General features: G+C 42.5%; 2 protein-coding genes across 6 annotated transcripts in view; one reads left to right on the top strand and one right to left on the bottom strand.

Moving 5' to 3' along the window:
- PIGL (phosphatidylinositol glycan anchor biosynthesis class L) overlaps positions 1 to 12,443 on the bottom strand; it is a 56,034-nt gene extending 43,591 nt beyond the window's left edge. For both annotated transcript variants that reach the window (XR_016459212.1, XM_031591628.2), the window contains exons 1-2: positions 12,109 to 12,443; positions 7,801 to 7,900 (exon numbers count right to left, since the gene is read on the bottom strand). Coding sequence is in view for 1 of the 2 variants with exons in the window: in XM_031591628.2 (XP_031447488.2) it covers positions 7,801 to 7,900; positions 12,109 to 12,355 (347 nt within the window). In the remaining variant the exon portion in view is untranslated. The remainder of the gene's footprint in view (positions 1 to 7,800; positions 7,901 to 12,108) is intronic.
- A 679-nt stretch (positions 12,444 to 13,122) lies between these two features.
- NCOR1 (nuclear receptor corepressor 1) overlaps positions 13,123 to 21,188 on the top strand; it is a 58,669-nt gene continuing 50,603 nt past the window's right edge. Inside the window, exon 1 of one of the 4 annotated variants that reach the window (XM_031591607.2) lies at positions 13,123 to 13,261. The gene's annotated coding sequence lies outside the window, so the exon portion shown is untranslated. Of the gene's footprint in view, positions 13,262 to 13,768; positions 14,134 to 21,188 lie in introns of those variants that run through there. The other 3 variants (XM_031591608.2, XM_090122400.1, XM_031591605.2) reach the window with 3 other exon arrangements.

The following is a 21,188-nucleotide window of genomic DNA, read 5'->3' as shown; positions in this document are numbered from 1 at the left end:
TGAGCTGAAGAAATGAGGATTATATTGCTGGTATTCAGCACGACAGAATATCACGGCATTTAAAGTGCCTTCAACGCTGTGCCTTGTAATTGGAAACATTCTGTGCTTTATAAGCCTAATAAAGTTCCCAAGACTCAGATATTGGTTATTCAGTCATTGCTCTGGTGGCTGCCAGAACTAGCAAAGTTAGATTAAGGGAACAGGGGTAAAACAACAAGTTTTTAGCACTGTGAGACCCCTGGACACACTGAAACTGTCACAGATAGCCTCAGCTCTCACAGCCCTGTTGTAAGTGAGGCACTCAGCATTTTGTATTGTAGCTACAATTAAAGTAACGTTATGAGAACACAGAAAGAAACCACAGCTCGTGTGAACAAGGCAATAACCCTCAATCCATTATTGTGAGCAAGTTTTTAAGTGTTCTCAGTAAAAAAAAAAACAAAAAAACACATTTTCCTTAAGTAAGCTGAGTCCAAATAGAGATTCAAAAGGTGAATTCATGCTTCATTTTTTCCTGTTTGCTTCTGCTCTTTGAATAACTTAGACACTAATTGGTCTAACTGCTACTCTTTAAAGAAGAGTTAACCATTTTACCTTCTCCCCTAAAAGACTCCAGTCTGCCTATAATGATCAGCAAGGCGTTTTACAGCAGCAGGTTAAAAGGAGTGACTAGCAGAGACAGTGCTGGGCATTGCAGTATGGATTATCAAAGCAGCAAACCTTCCACAGGCAAAGGGGAAATGCTTGTCATTCTCCATTAGTCCCTCAGAGCATCTATTGGCAAAGCACAATGTATTGTTCCACTGCACAACTGGTAAAATAAATAGGCTGACATAGTTTGTCATGTTTAAAAGCCAACTCTGGGTATAACTTGAAAATAATTTTAATCTAATGACTGTGTTCTTCTGAGTTGGTAGCTCACTTCACTAGCATCAGTGAACAAAGTCCACTCAAAATAATGAAATCTTACATTTTGTACTGGAAACCAACAAACACATGGACACATCCTTCTGTGTGGACAGAAGTGGTCTCATTACAGAACTGCTCCAGTCAGCATATCTGTGTCACCAGGATACAGCCAGCACAGGACACTGACCACTAACAAATTCAGGATGGGCCAGTGAAGCTTCCTTTGCTCCAAGACCACACCTGTCTTTAACGAATGTAAGGCACTTTTAACAGCCATGAACAAAAGGATAATAAAAGGCATTTCTGAAGGCAGAAACTAGGTAAGAACAAAAAAGTGATTCCTGGTGGTTCATCCCATTCTAGTGATTTCCCTGTCTTCGGCCCTAGTTGCTTTTTTGACTTTTGAAACATAACTTGGTAGTGAGAAAACAAGTCAAACATATTAACTTAGCAGTGCTGATGGTTTTCGAGTAGAATCAAATCTCAGCAGCTTGGAGGGATGGCTAGGATATTTCATATTTCATGTTCTAGGATCAGTACTGAAGTTGTCATTCTGCTAAAATAATCTTGAACATTTTAAGCATAAATCTTGACGCTTGGTATTTTGATTAGAATTCCATAAAGGACAAAATATGTCTTTATCAGCACTTCTTCCATTCCCTCAACTCTTATTCAAAGCCCTTGGGTTCTCTGGGCAGCCTCTTGCTCCTAATCAAACCCTGCTGTGACATCACTGACATGTGGTCTGACAGGTCTTTGCTGACATGCAAAGGAGAATCCTTCCACGTTTTGAAAAGGACCACTGCTCATTTCTCTGCAGAAGCAATTTGGGGCCATATCCCTTCAGCACCAAAAGGATCATTTTCCCTTCCACCACAGACCTTCCCCCTTATTGTACTGCAAGAAAGTTAATTATGCTAGGAAGCTGAGAAAAGAGCTGATTCATGGAAGCCCCAGGGAAGCTGAAAGGTAGATTTCCTTATTGAGGAAAATATCTACCTTAGGACAAAACAGCCAAACCTAACATACTGCAATACAAGCCTTTGTTTCAGGAAGCAGCTTTCCTGGAAGGCAGACAGACATCTCAATCCCCAGAAGTATTTCCTCTTAAATTATTGCATAGAGCAGACCCCTAAAAGCTGATTTCAATGTAAACCTTTTCATAAAGTGCTCCAGTGACCTAAAATTAGGAGTATAAGCTGCCATGCAGTAAATGTTTTAGAAAAATGTATTGATTATAATGTAAATAAGAGCATGTGGCCAACTATTTTATCATCTTCCCAGAAAGACAACAATTTCAAGAACACAAGTAAATAGAAGTGAGATTTGTGCACGGTCTTTACATAAACATCAAGGCAGCCATCTGACTAAGACTCCTTGCCTTTTTTTTATGCTAAGGAGGGTTTTCAAATATAGATTGATTTCATTGTAATACATTCTGAATATGCAATCAATCTCCATCTAAGATTTTCTGATCCCCCAATGTCATTCTCAATTAGAGAAAAATCCACAGAAAAAAAAAATAAAGACCTTTACAGCGCTTCTGACATAAGTAAGATCAAGAGAACCTGTCATCACTGCTGAAACACACAGCTCTTCTAGAAGGACTGCATGGCAGCACTGTTAATCAGCACATAGCTTCAGAATTAGCAGCATAACAGAATGTCTAAGTGCAATACCACAAGGAACGTAGGAAGACATAATGTAACTAATTACCACAATTACTCTAGCAGAATAAAAACTATTAAATACTTAGCCCAAAATACAAGAAGGAAAGAAAAAGGATCAGGGAATAATGCAAACTTTCTGATTAGAAAAGCATACGTAGAATAAATGCAATTACAAGAAAATCTCCAGATACATTTAGCAAGATGACACAGGTCTGCAAATGAATGAGTCAGAAACTGGTATGGAATCACTGCCAGTCTTCCCAGGAGACTCAGAGGCCAGGATTTTGTTCTGGTCCTCCATTTTCAGGCAGGCTTTCTTAATCGCAGTACAGATTCCCACTAGACAGCTTGCACAGAGTTCTCACACACTCAGCACCCTGCATACAAATCCATAAAGCCATCACCAAACAACCTAAGCACAGCAAAAACCAAACTGGATCAACTGGACAAACTCCTTAGCCGTCCACGTGTAAGTTTTCAAATTCTAATCAAAAGGTTGTTACATATTTCATTCTCTGAAGGTATCCTTCCCACTGACCCAGCCAGACACACCTACTATTTAAGGGTGTATTTTTCCCATGACCTTACAGACTCACTTCACTGACATGGGGAGCTGGGAGAAGGAAGTTTGTTACAAGTTAAACACGAGGAAGTGCAATACAGCCTGTTTACCTATGGAAAAAAAAGCCCACACAAAAAACTGAAGACCAAAACCAAATAATTATTATATAGTAAAAAATAAAAAATAAAAAAAAAAAAAACTTTTTTGTGCTGCCTCATAAAGAACTCACAGCTCTGCTGTAATTCTGTACAGGCAGATGTCTTCTCTAACCAGAGCCCTTGTGAACTTAAGTGAAATAATAAGAGAAGTGTATGCTGTGCCATTTCCACGGAAACTCAGAAACAGACGTAATGTTACTTGCTGTAAGTCTCTGTACTGAGTGGAAAATTTTCTACTTTACACCATTTTTAGCTATTATTTTCTTTACAGTGTAAACTTGGTCCAAGTATTTTTTTCTATCATATAAAGGACGCAATTAGTCCTACTTTCTGTCCACTCCAATCACAAACAAAAGACTCAGAAGCTGCAGTAAAATGCCTGATACTTATCTTTCCACTAACCCAAAACAGACATTAGGAAAAAAAAAATAAGACTCATTTGGGCTTCGTTTTTGCTCATTCTCTTCAGAAAGTGAAAACAGCTTAGAAAACATCTCCTGTTTACATGCTTGGATTGGAAGGGCTTTGGCAGATGTGCCCAACATTAGTGGGAGCTTAACTAACTTTTCTTATTAGATCAATTAGATGCTAATGTTTTCCATATACCAGGAGGGAGAGCTTGCTGCTCAGGAACATCTATTCACAGATTAATTACTTACAGCTAAGTATCAAAATCACTGTCTTTCATGAACTTCAGCTGATTTCCAGGGGCCTCCAACCTCTACAGCTGAAATGTGGGTACAGTTCAGGACTGTATTTGTGCAGAAGATTTGAGATGCTGTTCAGTATAACTACATCAAACGCCCATTGAAGAAATGATGCAAAACAGTTGTCTGGTACAGACTGAACTAGTCCTGACCTATCAATCCTGGTTATACTTGAGATATACTCATTGTTTAAGGTAAGGGACTGCTTAATAAGGGCTTGGTCTTATCACAGATTTCATCACAGACAGACTAACTGAAGATTTCTCTTTACTGGTTCACACGTAACTCAAGTGTCATGTTGATTTTATATCTGCCTGGCCAAATGAGATTACAGAGCACATCAATCATCTCGTCTTTCAGATACATTCCTTTCTACATCTTGAAACTTCTGCTCACTCACTTGTAGATTATGCAAAGAGAGGAGGAAACAGCATGACTCAGCTCTGCACTACAATGGCTGGAGCAGATCCAGACCAAGCAATCCTTTGGGCTTTCCTTTCCAAAATACAAGTCTGCAGCTTGGATAATGTAAAGCATCCAGTACTTGCATAAGCAATGTTAATTGGTAGCATGCCAGCTACAGTCCTTAAGCATTGTACTAATTCTTTACACAAATGCAAAATTATCTTCTGAAGAGTCAGGAAGAAAGTGAAAAAAAAAAAGCCAAAGGATTTTGATCTTACAGAGTGCATAGGGATGGCAGAACACTGATGAGAACAGTCTTACAACCTGTATTCCCTCGATATTAATTTCCATTGAAATTTAACATGTTTAACATCAGACCATTGTGACAAATACTTCTGTATTATGTGTAAATTAGAGAAGGGGTAGCAGAGGCATAGGAAAGCTACTGACTTTAAGGAATCTGGGAACTCTGAGTAGGTTTAAAGAACCTCAGCCCCAGCGCTTTACCCAAAGCACCAAAAATATGGCTACTTCAAAAATTCAGTGTCATCTAAACATTATTTCTCATCTCCTACCATTTTGCAAACATCTGATCCACAGATGTTTTTCATAAAGTATTTCCACTAGATGAGTTATTGCTGAGTGAATAATACACTATAAACATGCTTAACTTCCCCGTATAAGCAAGCTCTGAACTAAATTCAGCAAGAACTTCTCAGGTTGGCTCCCTGAATGCACAACAAAGTTAGATGATTTGATGGTTATCTCACTGCAATCTAACCTCTGAAATAAATGCCTCATACCTAAACTTGTTTCTCAGAACAATGTCATGCATCTGTAACATTACAATGCAATAGAAAACACAGCAATATAATAGGGTAGCAAAGTCTCAGCCTGCAACAAGTGAGGATAAGCCCAAAAGCAGCAGCTTTGGCCACAGAAACAAAGGAAAAAAAATCTGCTTACATCTAGAAGGCCTCAGGTAGGGAGGGATCTCCAGCAAGATGCCCTCACTTCCATTGCCAGCCCTTAAATGAGGTCTGGGAAGGGGCGGATCCTGGCTTTACCCCTTCTGGTCACTCAGGTGAATTGCTTGCACCTGAGCTCCCCCAGGTTGGCCCTGCCCTCCCACTAGGTGCTCCATCACTGCTTCAAGCCATGACTTAGCATTGCCATTATAACATCCTAGGCCTGTGCCTCAGAACTCTGGGCAATGACACAGATGTGTCTTTTCAAGCAGTGCATCCAGTAGCAGAAATCACACATTGGTCGCTAATTTCATAAATGTGCATATCACTAACAATGAAAGCCCTCAAGGAAAATGATCCAAAGTTATTTCCCTGAAATCACCCTCACCTTTCTACTGAGCAAACTGCAGTACTACAGCACAGGACTGTGTGCACTGGGAGATGATTGAGCAGTATCAGGAAACTTGCATCACAGAGAAACCGAACTCAAACAGCGCTTTAGAGCATGAAAGACCAGCAGGCTTCTGGGCTCAGTGTAAATTGCAAAAGACAGTTCATTTAGCAAACTTATGCTTAGCAAAACTCAGCAGCTTTTTTTCCTTATTCCCCCAGAAAAAGTTCTGGGTACGATCATATAATTGTACTACAAAACATGAAGCTACCCAAAGTCAGTTCATGAGAAGCAAACGGAAACGTCTTTTTTCATTCCAAAGGAAAAACAACTCCTGTGCTGTTTTCCTAACTGAGCTGAAAAGTTGGAGAGAAACCTAAAGCTAAAAAAAGCAAAGAACTCAAGAGGATTCATATTCTGGACTGTGGTTTCTGTTGCCTTAGCTCAAGGGAAAATATGTTCATGGGAAAAGGGCCTGCCTGGAGCCAGGCTTTTTTCAACTCTGACTATTCTAGTTGGTGTGGCTTTAAAACTGTCTGTTTCTATTAAAGACTCTTCTTCGTAAACAAAAATGTACTTTATGAATTTCATGATAGCTGTTTACAATTGAAACAACTGGTTGTACTGTGTTTGCTAGAAATCACTATTTATTTCAGTAAACATTAACCCCAGATGGGCAGAGATTGGGCAACGTTAGAGGCCTTGCAATGTTACCTTCTGAGTTTTACTGATTCCAAGTCACCTTCTATTAATGCAGTTTCCAAGTTAATTCCAAAACAAAGAAGTGTCAGCTTTATCACTTACCTCCATATCTAGACACAGCTAAAGAAAACAACACATTAAAAACAAACAAACAAAAAACCCATACAGAAATCCTGCACGGTTTCAGTTGAAAGAAACTTACTATCATGTTATTATGGACAGCCTTTAGCACCACAGTGCATTTTGTTTTTAGCCAGAACTAAACCGAATTATACATATAAAAGAATTTCACACTAGCCATATAAGGACTAGCCTATGAAAAAGGTGACTACAAGTTCATGACCTAAAATTTTATTTTATGTACATGTTTTAAGTGAATCAAATTAATGTTATGTTACGTTTTACAAAGGTCTTCTACTAATGCCTATATCTGATTCTGAACTATTCACATAATTTAATTTACAATTAATTAAAACAAAACACTTAGAAGCAAGGGAAATACTACACACAGCTTTGCTAGCAGCAGCCTCCTCTGCAAAGACTGACAAGACATTTCATCCATTTCAGACCATCCCATTAAATGCAGTCAATCACCAGCTCACCCACAGATGAAAAACTTGTTGGCAATTAACAAACCACTCAAACATATGAACAAACAGATTCCAAGCAATTCTATTTTTCTGTCTCCCCAAAATACACCCTCAGGAATTTCTCCTGTCAGGATGGCTTCTTCGGCTAAAGCTGGCAGGCTTCTTATTTTATAAAGTGCTCCGATGGCTACCAAAATAACATAGGCACTGCATTGTTTTACAGACAGCACAACTGCTGATGTGTTTATATGGTTATCTTATCATGGAACACAGACTTCAACTATCTGCAACTATGTTATAATCACGTGGGAGAATAACTGCAATGTAATGGTACTGCCAATCCTCCAAACAGTTTTATTTTCAGCACAAACTTGCCTCTGGCAATTCAGAGATTTCTTTGTATGTGTGTTGGATAACACTGCAAAAATTGCAACAAAGAGTGATCATGTTGCCCAAACACACTGTACTACAAGTTAGTTAGTTATCATTACTTGAAATGCTGTATTAACAGAGTTTACTCTAAGGACAGTAATCCCCGTTATACTCTTGATTTATGTTCTGAATTAATTAGATTTTCTTAGCTAACAGTTCACATAAATACCTCGTACGATCTTTTTTGACAGTCCCCAAAACAATATATATAGAATGATACAGTAAGCTGCCACAGAACATTGAAGTGAACTTCACTTCTTGTTTAAAACCAGCGCAGAAATAATACTATAAATAAAACCTAGTTACCTGTGATCAATGACTGTTACACTGGATGCAGGAACCCCCAGCAGACGACAACTTTGTTCCAGTTCTTTCTTACGAATCTCTCCTTGATTGTAATAGTTCCCTGCAAATAACAGCAACACTGTTTAGTTTATCATGGAGAAAAAAGACATTTACTGGTCAAACAGAAGTTTAGAAGCAGTTGCCCAAGCAGATTGTTCCAGAATTGCTGTTTGGAAGATCTCCTATGTCTTTAGCAGAAGCATGACTTTGGCTTCTACTAAAAGGAGGACAATGGGCTGCTTGGACAACGGTCTGATGAGACATGGCACTTTCAGATGGCTTTTTCAAACAAACTCACACCAAAATTTTTAGCTCTTTCTTTTCTGTTGTTGTTGTTTGGGCTTTCTGTTTTCTTGTGTTGTATTTTTTGCAAATTCCAAAGGCTAACTCTGCTTGGGGGGGGGTGGGAAGGAGCTTTCTAAGGGTGTCTACATGGACAAACAGGTTACAAGTTATCTGAATGCAAGTCACCAACAAAAACAATTGAGCAAGATCTTCTCACAAACACAGAAGAAACAGCTTTTCCAGTGAGGCAACTAAAACTGTTATCACTGGCAAATTTCCAGGGTGTCTCTATGAAAGAGGTTAGTGGGACCTCAGTCCACTTTAAAGAGAGGTATTCAAAACAAATCAGTAATAATTAACCTCCTCAGGAAGGGCCAAAGAACCACTCCTCCTTCACTATTAGGCATGGTACCATGAACTCCTCTCCTGTGCTCTTAACAGCACAGAATCAGGCTGAACAGCAAAGTCAAAGTCCTCAGAAAGAACTGCTGGGACAACACTTGGAAAACTTGTCCTGAGTTGTATTCTTTAAGTGATTAAAGTTTATAGTACACCCTGGACCACTTCTAATGAACAGTAGGCGCCACATAACACTAAGACACTGCAACAGAACACAGTGATGAAATTAAGAGGATTTTAGGGAATGAAGAATTCCAACATAAAAATCTGTTTTTGAGATGAAGATTTCCCAGAAGTCCGCATCATTCACAGAGGAAATTCCAGCAGAAGCTACAATTGCAAAGAACTTACAGAACCAAAAAAGGCAGGAACCTACTTTAAAGGTATTTTTGAAAAGTTAAAACTTGATAGATATTTGGAGACCAACAGCTAGTAGGGAAACACTTAAAGCACTGCCTCCTTCGCTGAAATCTTTTCTTCTCATCTTGTCCTCACATTACCTTTTTTTTTTTCCTTGGAATCAATCATACAAAGTCTATACCAGTACTGCAATGGTCCCTTCCAATATGCCACGCTGTGCAGGACATTTGCAGCCCAATTTCAACTTTGCAGCAACTGAATGATAAAATTTAGCTGTGTATTAATGTATGATTTGAGTCTGTAGTCAGCTGTCTTGAATTACACTAGATTTTTTTTTATTGCTTTTGGGATGACTCATCTAAATCTAGCATTTCTCTAAAGAAATGTTGCAATCTGAGCACTCACTAGCAGCTTTGTATGATTTTCAAAGAGGTGAACAACAGCCAGAAAAAAACAACTTCTCTTCTTGCAGACTGTGAGTGAATGATTTTATAAGACTGTGACAGTGATTACCTGTGGGTTTGCTGGGGAACACGTCAGCTTGGCAGTCTGCAGCTTGGACCACAAGTTCCAGCTTTAGAAGAAGAAATTTAACTATGCGCCTTCCTCAGATGGACCATATGAGTACTTCATTTTAGATTGATTTCTTGCATGGGAATTAATGATACTTGTGTTTTAATGTAACATAAGTTATGTTGCAACATAGCACAGTAACTGATTGCAGGTGATGTTTTATCCAAGTGGTGCCATTATTCTCAAAATACCTAACTTCTACTGAACTCAAAGGAACAGATCCATTTTCCCCAGCTTGAGAAATGTGTCAGGACATTAGGAATATATAAATGCTAACAAGAAAAAACGGGCAGCTACTGAAAGCAAAAACAGCTGAATAGCTAATGCTGCTGGAACTCATCCATTGAGCACTCACAATAGAGAGCCAGCTACTACAGAGAACAAAACACATTTATACAGAGTTATTAATTCAAAGATTACTCAGTGTGGAGAAGGCTGTTTTTTTCCCCTCACAGTGCTGTAATTCTGATTCATTTCTGTGGCATTTTGACTGATACGTGAGAACTGCAAATACAACAGTTCCTACGTCATTATTTTGGTTCAGTCTTACAATTTGCGGAGTCTTTGATCAACTCACTTGTCATCATCAATCATACAAACAATGAGAGGATAAACCATCTGAATCACCAAAAGGCTATTAAGAGGCAGAGAGAAAGCTATTAGCTCAGTGAATGCATTTTTCTATATATGTTGCTAGTTCCATTATGAAGACGTGCAAGACATGCAACAGAAGACAGTCTCAAATCCATTTAAAGTTTCATGGCACTGAAGCAGGACTACTGTAAAGACAATGAAAAAGAGAATCTGTACAAAATAAAAAAGAAACACAACACTACTTTGGAAAGTTCTCTACTGGCAGCAGTATTTTAATCCTGACAACTGAAATGGCAGAACTGCATGTCAGTAATCTTGTCACAGCTGTGAAAAAGCCAAACGGGATCCACAGACTTTTGTCCCTCAGCAAAGACAACTGAAAGCTCTGCACTAAATCTTTAATGGGGAGTATGCGGGGATCATTAAAATCGATGTACCATAGACTTCAACAATAGCTTAATCCCTGTCTTCTCACCTAGATAGCCTGTTATGACAGAAAGGTGTGAGAACAGAGAATGCAGAAGTTGGCAGTGAACAAGCTGGAGATTTCAGAATTACAGCAGTCCCTTTTCCCAAATACAAGCAGCTGTCAGTGTAAGATGTATATCTTTTTAGCCTGAAATACTCCTTTGAACAAACATTAAAACATTAAGTTTTCACCACAGGCTCATGAATTCATGTACAGCAGTGGTCTGATAAATCAGTTAACATGAGGCTGCTTCCTACATCCAAAAGAACTGAACAAAGTAATGATAATGAAATGCAAAACTGCAGTGTTCCATCAAGCACAACAGTACAACCTTGAATTCACAGGAAGAATAACTGATTAGGTATCAGTTGTGCACTAAAAAAATTATCTCAAGCTTTAGTAGATAACAAGAAAAACAGAAGATAGGAGTGTAATATGCTGGGAAAATTCCTTGCGAGATTTCTCCTCTGAGAGTCTTTCATTTGATTCAGGCCCAGAAAGGCCTCAGTTCTTGGTGACTGTGCTTCAGAAACAGATGTGAATCAAATGGAGTCCACAGGAGTGCAAGGAGAATGATCAGAAGCTTAGAAAATACTATCTGTGATAAGGATTGAAAGAAATTGTGTACTTTAGTCCAGCGAACACAGGAGAGGCAGACAACAGCTCTAAAAATATGTAAGAGGCTGCTACAAAGGAATATTCTGATTTCTATGTTCATAGCAGATAAAACAAATAAACAAACAAACTCAGGTCACTCCAAATTCAGGAAAAGGTGATGCAGCACTGAAGCAAGCCATGCAACCTCCCTGGAGGACCCAAAGCACAAACTAGACATTTGTCTCTAGCAAATGAAGACACTGTTAGTGTTGCCTTTGAGCTGACTGATGGGCAGCACAACCTCAGGTTATCTTCAGAGCTATTTTTCAATGATTAGACTGTTTTGCAACCAACATTTTTAGATGCGTTACTGTGAAGATATCATGATATCAAAACTGGATCATCCAAAGCAAGTTCTCTAAAAGACCAGAGAACTACAAAATGCAAAAACTTTAACAATGAGTGCTTTTATGCAACTTAATGACATTTCCATGCAGTTTCTGAGTATCTCAGTGCTGCAGCATGAGAACTGATTGTGAAACCGTGTGCGTAGTTCAAATATAGATTTTACTACAGCCAACGAAACTGCCAAAAGCAGCACTTTGGCTGAAGACCCACATGTCAGGCCACCCTCAGGCGGGTGCAGAATGCCCCAACCAAGAATGGTGCCCCCAAACCACAGAGTCTCAGCAGTGCCCACTGTCACTGCAGCAGAAGCCCAGAGGGCTGTGAGGATCAGCACAACTGACATCACGCATGGCATGGCAGTGACATCACACTGTCACACCACGATGAGGCCACACCAACCATACGCTGATCCGTCACTACAGCCCTGCCCGCTCCGCCCACGGAGGCAACCCAGCGCTGACGTCACGAACGAAAACATCACAGCGGCCTCCGCGTGACGCCACGGGTGGGAAGCCTGACGTCCACGGCCAGCGGCACCTCAGGGGCCAGGCAGCCCCACCGCTCCCTGCCGCATCCCCGCTCACCTGCGGAGCAGCACAGCACCGCGAGGCGTGCGCCGGCCCTGCCCAGGCAGAGCAGCGTGGGGGCGAAGAACATCACTTCGTCATCGGGGTGCGCCGTCACCAGCAGAGCGCTGACGTCATCATCCCGCGACACCGCCGCGCTTTCCGCGGCGGAACGAGTCCGCAGGCGGCGCGCGGCGCAGCGCAGGACCGCCAACAGTAACAGCGGCAGCACCGCCAGCCCCCAGCCCCACGGCCCCGCTGCCATAGCGACAGCCGCCGCGCAGCGCTCCGCCGGGAAACGGGGACGGGAGGCACGAACGTTCCGCGCTCCCAAAAGTTCCCCTCTTCCGCCCTTCTATTCCCCGCCTCAGGGCGGGGTCACGCTGTCGCAGAAACGTGCACCGGCCCCGCTGCTTCAGGGCTGCTCCGCCGTATTCGGGCTGGGTGGCGGCATGGCCCGGGGACATCCCTGTTAGCTAGAAATGGGCCCCTGTGGGACGTTAAGAAATAAACGGAGACAAAACTGAGCTCTTCGACGCGTACCTCGGTGTGGCTGTGGGACACGTGGGCGAAGTGAGACCTCGAGAGCGGGGCGAGGAGCGTCTCCAAGGGCAGGCTGTGCCGTGCGCAGGTCTGTGCGGCTGTCCTGAGCGCGGCTGCGAGAGAAAAAAAGCGTTGGGATGCGTCTCAGGGATGAAGTCAATCGCTGGAGATGTTACAGAGCGAAAGGTGACAGGGAATAAATAGGGAAAAGCAATGAGATAAACGGCGGCTTGGAAGCCGTGCTGCTCGAGGCGTGGAAGAGCAGTCCGTTACCCCAACCTCAGCTTAAAGAATAAAAGTGGGAGAGCAAATCAGAGGAATCGAGCATCCGGAGAACAAACACCTCACAAAACACACCCGGCTCCTTCACGGGCTTTTCTTGGATGCCTTGAAGGGAGCCGTCGGCTGTGGTGGGGTTAAAGACTTCAGCCTGGAGATGTGTTGATGTAGGCAATTAACGGAGTGGAACTCAGCCGTGCTCGCTACGCGGTGCTGCCAATAAAGCGCGTGTTTAACGAGGGAAAGTCGCCTCTTTGCCACGGGCTGAGCACCTGCGTTGTGACTCCGGCTGGAAGCTGTGCAACATGACCACGGTTTCCTCAATGGGACAGCTTAATCTTGGCTGACGGTACGTGCTTCCCGTTACAAACCCGATAAGGGGAATCCGTCTGTGATCTCAGCGCCTCACGTTTGCAAGATAAAACGTGAGGATTTCAAACTGCCTGACGGAAAAGCCGTCGGCAGCAGCGCAGCGTAACGCGGCTCGACAGGGGACAGTGCTCATTTTTCTCATTCAGGAGGAAAGGGTTTAAAAAAAAAAGCCAAACAAACGAGGCAGTTGCGATTTAAAACCTAATATTTCATAACGAGAGGCAGAGGCGCGCCAACAGCGAGGACCCCACACGGCTGCGAGGTGCCGCCTTCCGCCCCTCAGCCGCCGCCTGGCGCTTCGGCGGCCGTTATTTACCATTTTTCACCTCAGCCCATTCGCTTTCTCGCGGCCGAGGGGCGGTGTGTACGTGAGGGGTTCCCCCGCGCTCCGTCCGTCACATCGCCTCAGCGCCGCTGCGCGCCTCATGGCGGCCGCCGCCTCCCTCCCTCCCCCGCCCCCCCGCTCTGAGCCCCTCAGCGGGGAGGGGGGAGGGAGCCGTACTCCGCCGCCGCACCGGCCAGCGGGTCCTGGAAGGAACGTAACAACCCGCCTTCTTACTCCGGGGCCCGCCCCCGCTTTCTAGCGAGCCGACGCCTCCAGAGCAGCGCTACGTCGGCTGCGCGTTGGGAGGAAGGCGCGAGTCCCCGCGACCGGTAAAAAACTTCCGAGTCGCCGCGCCGCCGTTTGTTTGGTAGCTGCCAGGACCTGGCGAGAGGAGGCGGAGTCCTCCGAGCCGGGGGAGGGGAGGCAAAATGGCGGTGGCGGTGGCGCTGAGGCTGAGGTGAGACGCCGCGACCGCCCAACCCCGCTGGAGCCCGCGGCCGCGCCGCCCCAGCGCCGCGCTGTCGGTAAGGGCAGAAACCTGGCGGGGCGGCGAGGAGAAGCGCGGGGGGCAGCGGGGCTTTGGAGTCTCCGCTGTGAGGAGGAGGAGGAGGAGGAGGAAGAGGAGGGGGAAGGGGAAGAGGCGGGGGCCACGGCCATCCTCCCTCCTCCTTCCTCGTCGGGCAGAGCCCCGAGGGGAGGGCGCTGGAGCCGGGGGGGTCCTGAGGGAGCGGCCGGGCGGGGGAAGGGGGGGCAGATCGGGGTGGGGGGGGGGGTGCCGCTGCCCGCGGTGTGTGCGTGAGGAGGGCGGGGGGTGCGCGGGGCTGCGGGAGCGGCCCCTGAGTGAGGGGAACTTGGGGGTGAAGTGCAGAGCGGTGGGGCGGGGGTTGCCGTGATCCTCCTGTGGGGAGAAGCGAGATCTGGGAGAGAAAAAAAAAAAAAAGGAAAAAAAAAAAACACCAACACCCAACCATAGTAATAATTAAAGAAAAAGGGCCCGTTCTTCAAAAAAAAAAAAAAAAATCTCTTCGAAGTCAGTCTTCTGGAACGTGGGGCAGAAGTGCGTTCGTTCCTGAGGATGCTCTCCTCCTGCTGAGGCTGTCAGTGGGCAGCTGCTGGTGCTGGGTTACCCCATCAGCAGCCCCAACCCCTGCATCCCACAGCCCTCCTCACCTCAGGGCTACCAGAGGGCACCAGGGAAACGGCCTTTTCTAGAGCAGTTCTGCCTCGGTGGTAGAGAACGTTGTGCTCACTGGTCTCTGTGCATACAAAAATGGTCAGTGTCCAATTGGTGGCAGTTGGACGAGGTTCCAGATGGGCTGTGTGCTGTTAGTGCTAGATGGGCTCAAGCATGTAAGCTGTGAGTTTGAACCATCTTGTTGTCCAAAATGGGCTTCTTCGTGTGTTAATTATATGGTCTTCATGACTATAAATATCATTGTAACGTAATAACAATAATAGTAAAGATAACACTGCAACGTGAAGGATGTCTAGCTTTGAGTTTTGTGGCAACATTCTTGTATTATTCAGTATCTTTATGTATAGTTATATGGCTATGTGCTGCTCGAGCTCAGGCAGGGCTTTTCATTTTAGGCTTGATGATTTAAAGGAAAAATGGTGCTGTTGTGAATATTACTGTGGTGTGTAAGGAGGCCCTGGGTACAGCTGAGGTGTCCAAACAAGTGGGCTCACAGCATTGTGTCACTGCACGTAGGGGCCATTGAAATTTTGCACTGGAGTTTTACTCTGCAGGATGTTGTTCGTGATTAACTAAAGAGCCTTGACATTTGGAAAGGGAGTATGTAATCTTTGAAGTGGATTTCTAACTAGCTAAAATCTAATGTCTCATGTTGGGGGATGAAAGACCTTCATTCTCAAAAGTTCAGAGGAAACAAGCCAACTGCAGTGACCCTTTTTGCAATAGCGTGGTTAATTTTTTTCTTGACATGGCTTTTCTCTGTGATAGAATATGGGCTGCTTAGGAAACAAAATTCTGTTGTGCTTTGTATGCAGTTTGATTTGTCTGTTTGTAATACGCTGTTTGATGTTGGTCACTGTGATACAGGAGAGGGTGGCACTTTGAAATCTTCTTTCTAAGGGTTAAAATGCCATTTGTTGGTGTATAGAGAGGATACTGCAAGTGTTTGCTTCCACAAGCGTTAGCTCTCTCTATTCTTTGAGGTACAAACCAACTAAAGCTAACTCTTACAATTTGAATTTAGTGTACAAAGTTGGAGTACATTCATTATTCCATATTATGCTGCTGATTTACTCTAAATACAGTCGAGTCTTATAACCATTCTTCTTAGTTGCTCTTTCTGGGCGTTCCTCATTGTGAGGAGTCTATAAAAGTGTCTCAAAAACGGAGGTAAAAGCAGTGACAGACGTGAATGCTTCCTTTCAATTTCCTCCCTCTGGTGCCCTCGGGTTCTCTGTTGCTGCATCCTCTAATCTACCTCATTTCTCAGTTACAGCATGAGTGAGAGATGCTTACAGGGAGGGGAAGCTGACTGCTTCAACTACTGTTAAATGTCTGAAAGTAACAGGATAATATTCTGTATCAGAGAGAAATATTTTCTTTATTTTCTCTATTATATTCTTAATATTGACATTTAATTTGTTCAAAGCTCTCAGCCAAAGTTTTGCTGAAATCTTTTTTTTTTCTTCTTCTGTGCTTTCCTACAAAATGGTTTCAGTGAAGGTTTTCTTGTATGGTCACAAGTACTATTCAAAATTCTTGTGTGTGTAGTCACTTAAGTTTAAGATTTTAACAATTGTTTAAGTTGGAACAGATCTGTGCCTCACGCAGGTGCTGTGCAATGCAGTACAATCCTGAGAACAGGCTACTAACCAGACAGTGGTTTCATAATGCAAACAAATGTTTCCTGGATGCAGGCTCGAACTCTTCGTGTCATTTATGTTCTTCAGTCAAATCTGAATCACTGTTTCAGATGGCAAGCAATTAGCAACCTGCTACCTGGTCTCTGTACTGTAAATGTTTGAAGTAAAAATTCTGACCTACGTAGAATGCTGTCTGTAAATATTTACTTTGGACTACTTCTAAATTATGTAAATATCTAGGAACATGCTGAATTTATCTTCAGTTTTAGTTTCTCCTTCAATGAGTCTCCATCGAATAATGATGTTTTGTGATCCTTCCTTCCTCTTCCATGCTAGTTCAGCCTTTATCCACTGTCTGGTAAGTGTTGTCCACAGTCTGGGCCTACCAGGGCTTCAGTTGGTGTGCACACAGAAAGCTCAAACTTACCTTGGAGCTATGTTTCCTCCCAGTATCCTGAGAGAGATTTCTGTGTCCTTGAATAGCTTCACATCTAAGCCGCTCATGTAGTGCTGCCACTCCCTGACTGATTTGATAGGCAGTTTTGTTTCAGGAGGATGTTGGTCTGTGTGGTTTTGAAGTCAATGACTTCACCTGCTTATGATTTCAAAGGCTATTGCAAAATTAAGTCACTGTGTTGGTAAAAAGAAATGTAAGCTGTTCTGAAAAACTCTCCTGTTTGTATTTCTCAGCAGTAAGAAACTTGGGCACTTAAATTTTTATGCAGACGTTATTTGGGCAGACTGTTGATCAGGACTTAGAAATTCTGTGTGTGTAAACTGGCCTTGGGTAAACCTGAAAATAAAAATGCATTCACGAAGACAGCGAGGGGAACGCGATCCATAAATGAGAAAAGACAAGATAAATTATAAAATATGCTTAAACTCATATGATGTCTCTTTAATTCTTCTTCTTATGCCATGCGTTTAGTTGTGCCTTATGGTGCTTCTGGGAAAGTACATGTGGTTAATTCTGTTTGTAGCCCTCGTGCAGTCAGAGGCACATCTGTCCTAGCTGTGGGGCATGGGCTGCGTGTGGACATTGCTGGGCAGTGCCCTCCTGCATGAATTCACCTGCATTCAGATTGTGAGGAGGATGTCCAACAAGTGTGGATGTAAATCATGTTTTCATACAGAAAATCCATTAGGGAATGTATTTGCCTCTTTCTTCTCTCGAATCTGTTTTATCTCTGTCGCTATTGGAAAGTTAAGCCCAAAAAATAAAGTTGATTAGAAGTTCAAGTGCTGTTCAGCAGACCAGATGAGAGTACTATTACAGTTCAGCTGGAGTCTTCACCTATTATTCTATCATTGTTTCTGCTTTTCATGTTGTTTAAAATGCTTTGTTGACAGAGAAGGGGTGTCAGGAAGGTGAGAGCTCTCCGTACGCTTTACCTTTCTCAGAGTGTTATTCTCAAAACCTTTCTTGCTAAAAGCAACCACTTACCTCCGGCTGATATTTCTGTAGGTGTTGATATTTCCCTGTGGTTTCAAAGAGACTTGTACCATCTAGAACCTTGACTTCTTCTTTTTTTTTTTTTTTTAAACTGTTTTCTATCCTCCTCTCAAAACAGAGGTGCTTCTACCATTTGTAGTTAAAGATCCCTTCCATTCCTTGCCATTTTCTGTGACCTAGAGGCTGTTATGTGAGCTTCAACAAGGACTGTATTTTTATGTTGTATTCTCTGTGTAGCAGAACATCTCAAACTTCATTGTTAATGTCAATAAATCACAATTACACATAAATAAATCACAAACTTTGTTTCCAGAGGGTCATCTTGCTTATTCTATGGAGTATCTAAATAGACCTAGACAATATTATGTACTGTAAAAGAAAATTATTTTAACCTTACTATCCTTTTAGTTTAGATTGAGAATGATTTTTGTATGAACCCAGCTGTCTGAGGAGAGAGTTGAGGCTGATGCTTGTTCTGTAAACCCTTTAGATGGAAGGATTGGTTTCTCTTACAATATATCCATTTTGTGAGCTGTGGGTTTAGTTAGTATGGATTAGTCAGGTTGCAGTTCCTCTTCCAAACCAAAGCTCTTCTGGAAAGCTGCTGCTCCTGATATGCTTTTGATGAATGGTCTGGATGAGGTGGCTGGAAATGAAAAATTGTGACCACAATTTCTTGCATGCTAAGTGACGTAAAAAGCAGTTTTAGCTGCAGCAGACCTAACAGTGAAGGAACAAATTAATGTGCAGCAGCTGCTTTTAAAGTACCTATGCTTTCAGTACCAGATGAAAAAGCAAAAACTGTCATCTAGCAAGAATATTTCATGCATGGTGTATGGTACCTATGGAATTTGAGACCATCTTAATTGTAGGTGAAATGGGAGGAATTGGATGCATTGAAGTAAACTTGGGTGACTTTTTGGCACAGACTCCTCAGTGAGGATGACTTGGTGAGGGAGGTGTGGTGGTGCTTAGTGCTGCTGTGGGGGTAGAATCTCTTGGACCTCTTGCATTCTACAAACTGATTCACTGGAGGATGGTTGGGATGGTTTCTGTTTCACATTACTGCTTTGTGGGTTAAGTTTGAATGATGTTTCATAATCAGTCGAATTACCCTGTGACAGAGATGGGATCTTTCAGAAGGGAGTTTTGAAGTTGCAGTTATCTTAAGAGAGGGGAAAAAAATGCTACTTTAACCAGGCAACTCTGTAGGTTTGGTTTCTGGTCTTTGGCTCATGACATTTCCTTGTGGTGTGCACTGAGTGCCCAGTATTTGCTGTCTTGGGACAACCAGGAATGAGCCTCTGGTGGTTCTGAGAAAACCAAAATATGCTTTAAATGTCTTCAGGATAAAAGCAGACAGTTTGTATTCTAAAGATAAGTTTTTGAAACTAGAACACCTAATGAGATTTGCATCCTTCTTTGGTTTAATTTTTTTCTCAACAGTACTTTTAGTGAAGGAACCGTGTGCGTCCCCGACTTTCATTTTGTGAATGGAGGACTTCCTCCTTCCTTAGTGTCCCTCTGACCTTCCTTGGCAGAAAAGAGCTGGATGTGTTCCTCCAGAGCTGAGAAGTGTGATTCCTAGACATAACCCAGAAGGGAGAAGCTCTCATCTCAGCAAGTGAGAATTAGAGAATGAATCTGATTCCCTTGCATGTTAGATTTGAAGCAACTGGTGAGCAGGCTGTGAATCAAAGCACTTTTCTTTAAAACATATGTGCTCAGCACCATTTTATTATTTACTTTTTGATGGGGCAGGTGGGTAGCTAATTAGAAGCTTCCTAAGGTGTTAATGCAGCTTTGGTTTGTCCTGTTCTGATCTCCCATATAATAGCAAAGTTGTGCATAGCTTGGATCCTGGTATCACTTATTAGCAATTTTTCTTTAGGCTCATAAATTACAGGAGAGAGATTAAAATAGAATTTCCTGGAGAAGGGCGGCTTGTCAGTTGGATTTGATCGACCCCATTTAGAAGAGCACTAATTCTATTTGTATTTGTAGCCACGAACAGGGGAAACTGGTATTTAAAGATGAATTATCAAAATGTGATCTTGAGATTTGGTAACATAGTTTGGTTGCAAATCACATAAGCAATTAAGTAAGCTATATTCATCTTTTGGTATGGCAACAAAAATCCTTTTGAAGTATTCTTCTATAACTTGTTCAATATTTAATGTTCCAAAAGCTATTACTTAAAGTACTTTGAGGAGTTGGAAGACTTTTAATGGAAAACCTTCTTGTGTTAAAACTTGAAGTGTAAAATCCTGTCTTCATTTTTGCTCTACCTTGATGCAGATGGAAAAGTCATGCTAATAGAGAGTAAATGTGACATCTTGAATTGGCCACTGTAATCCTCCTTGACTTCTGTCACTTCCTTAATTGGCTAAATTAAAGCATACCGTGCTTCCATATCCTGCAGAATGTAAGTCAGGCGCTGTGTGGTGCAGCAGTGAGTTACTGCCTTGGGCCTTCAGATATAAGGCAATATTATATGCTAGTAGGAATGTCAGGGTGTGAGGAAGGGGCGCGTTCAGATGTTTGGGCTTCTCTCTGCCTTTTATTTCTTCTTTTTCCCCAGATATCCCCACTGCAGCATTTATGGCTCGATTCACAACATTAGGAATAAATGGAGAGAATGCTATTTAGTGTTGCTAGTAAAACGAAGCCCTACAGATGTTTTTTCTTTAAAAATGTATTTCTAGTAGGGATAGAAATAGCAATTTTTTTTACGTCAAGAGTCTTATGGAAGGAGGGAGTGCAACTATGCGAGATTAGTCTCAAGAATTTATAGTACATTTGAAACATCTTTAGAGAAGAGAAGAAGCATTTGTTCATGCAGAATTGCCATGAAAATTCAACTGTTGTTTTCAACCTAAAGAAAACATTTGTTGTTTCTGTTAGCTCACTCTAACAGCGTACACTCATATGCTTTGTGAGAGTGTTCTGCCACATAAAACCGAATGGATGGTGATTTTTAAAGGGTGGAAGAGACCTCAAGCTTTGAGGATGCTTTGGATAAAGTCCTTCTGACCACCACTGGAATAACCTCTGCTGAAACATTCTCTTCGCTCTTCATTTTCTTGCTGGATTAAATTTGACTAGATATCCTTGAATGAATTCCATGTTATATTGTAGACCCCTTGCCTAAGGCAGAGCCTTCCTTGTTTAGCTGCAGCTTTGTTACATCAGAGCTCGCTTTACTGAGGCTGCAGATTTTGTTTTAAACAACTCGATTGAAGCTTTCTTTGGCTGTAATCTCACTCATTGCACTCGCTATCGTGCTTA

This window comes from Phasianus colchicus, chromosome 21, assembly GCF_987193195.1.
Source record: "Phasianus colchicus chromosome 21, bPhaCol1.hap1.1, whole genome shotgun sequence".
NCBI classification, from domain to species: domain Eukaryota; kingdom Metazoa; phylum Chordata; class Aves; order Galliformes; family Phasianidae; genus Phasianus; species Phasianus colchicus.
The sequence above is the reverse complement of the archived record's forward strand: the minus strand, read 5'-3'. Positions and strand labels throughout refer to the sequence as shown.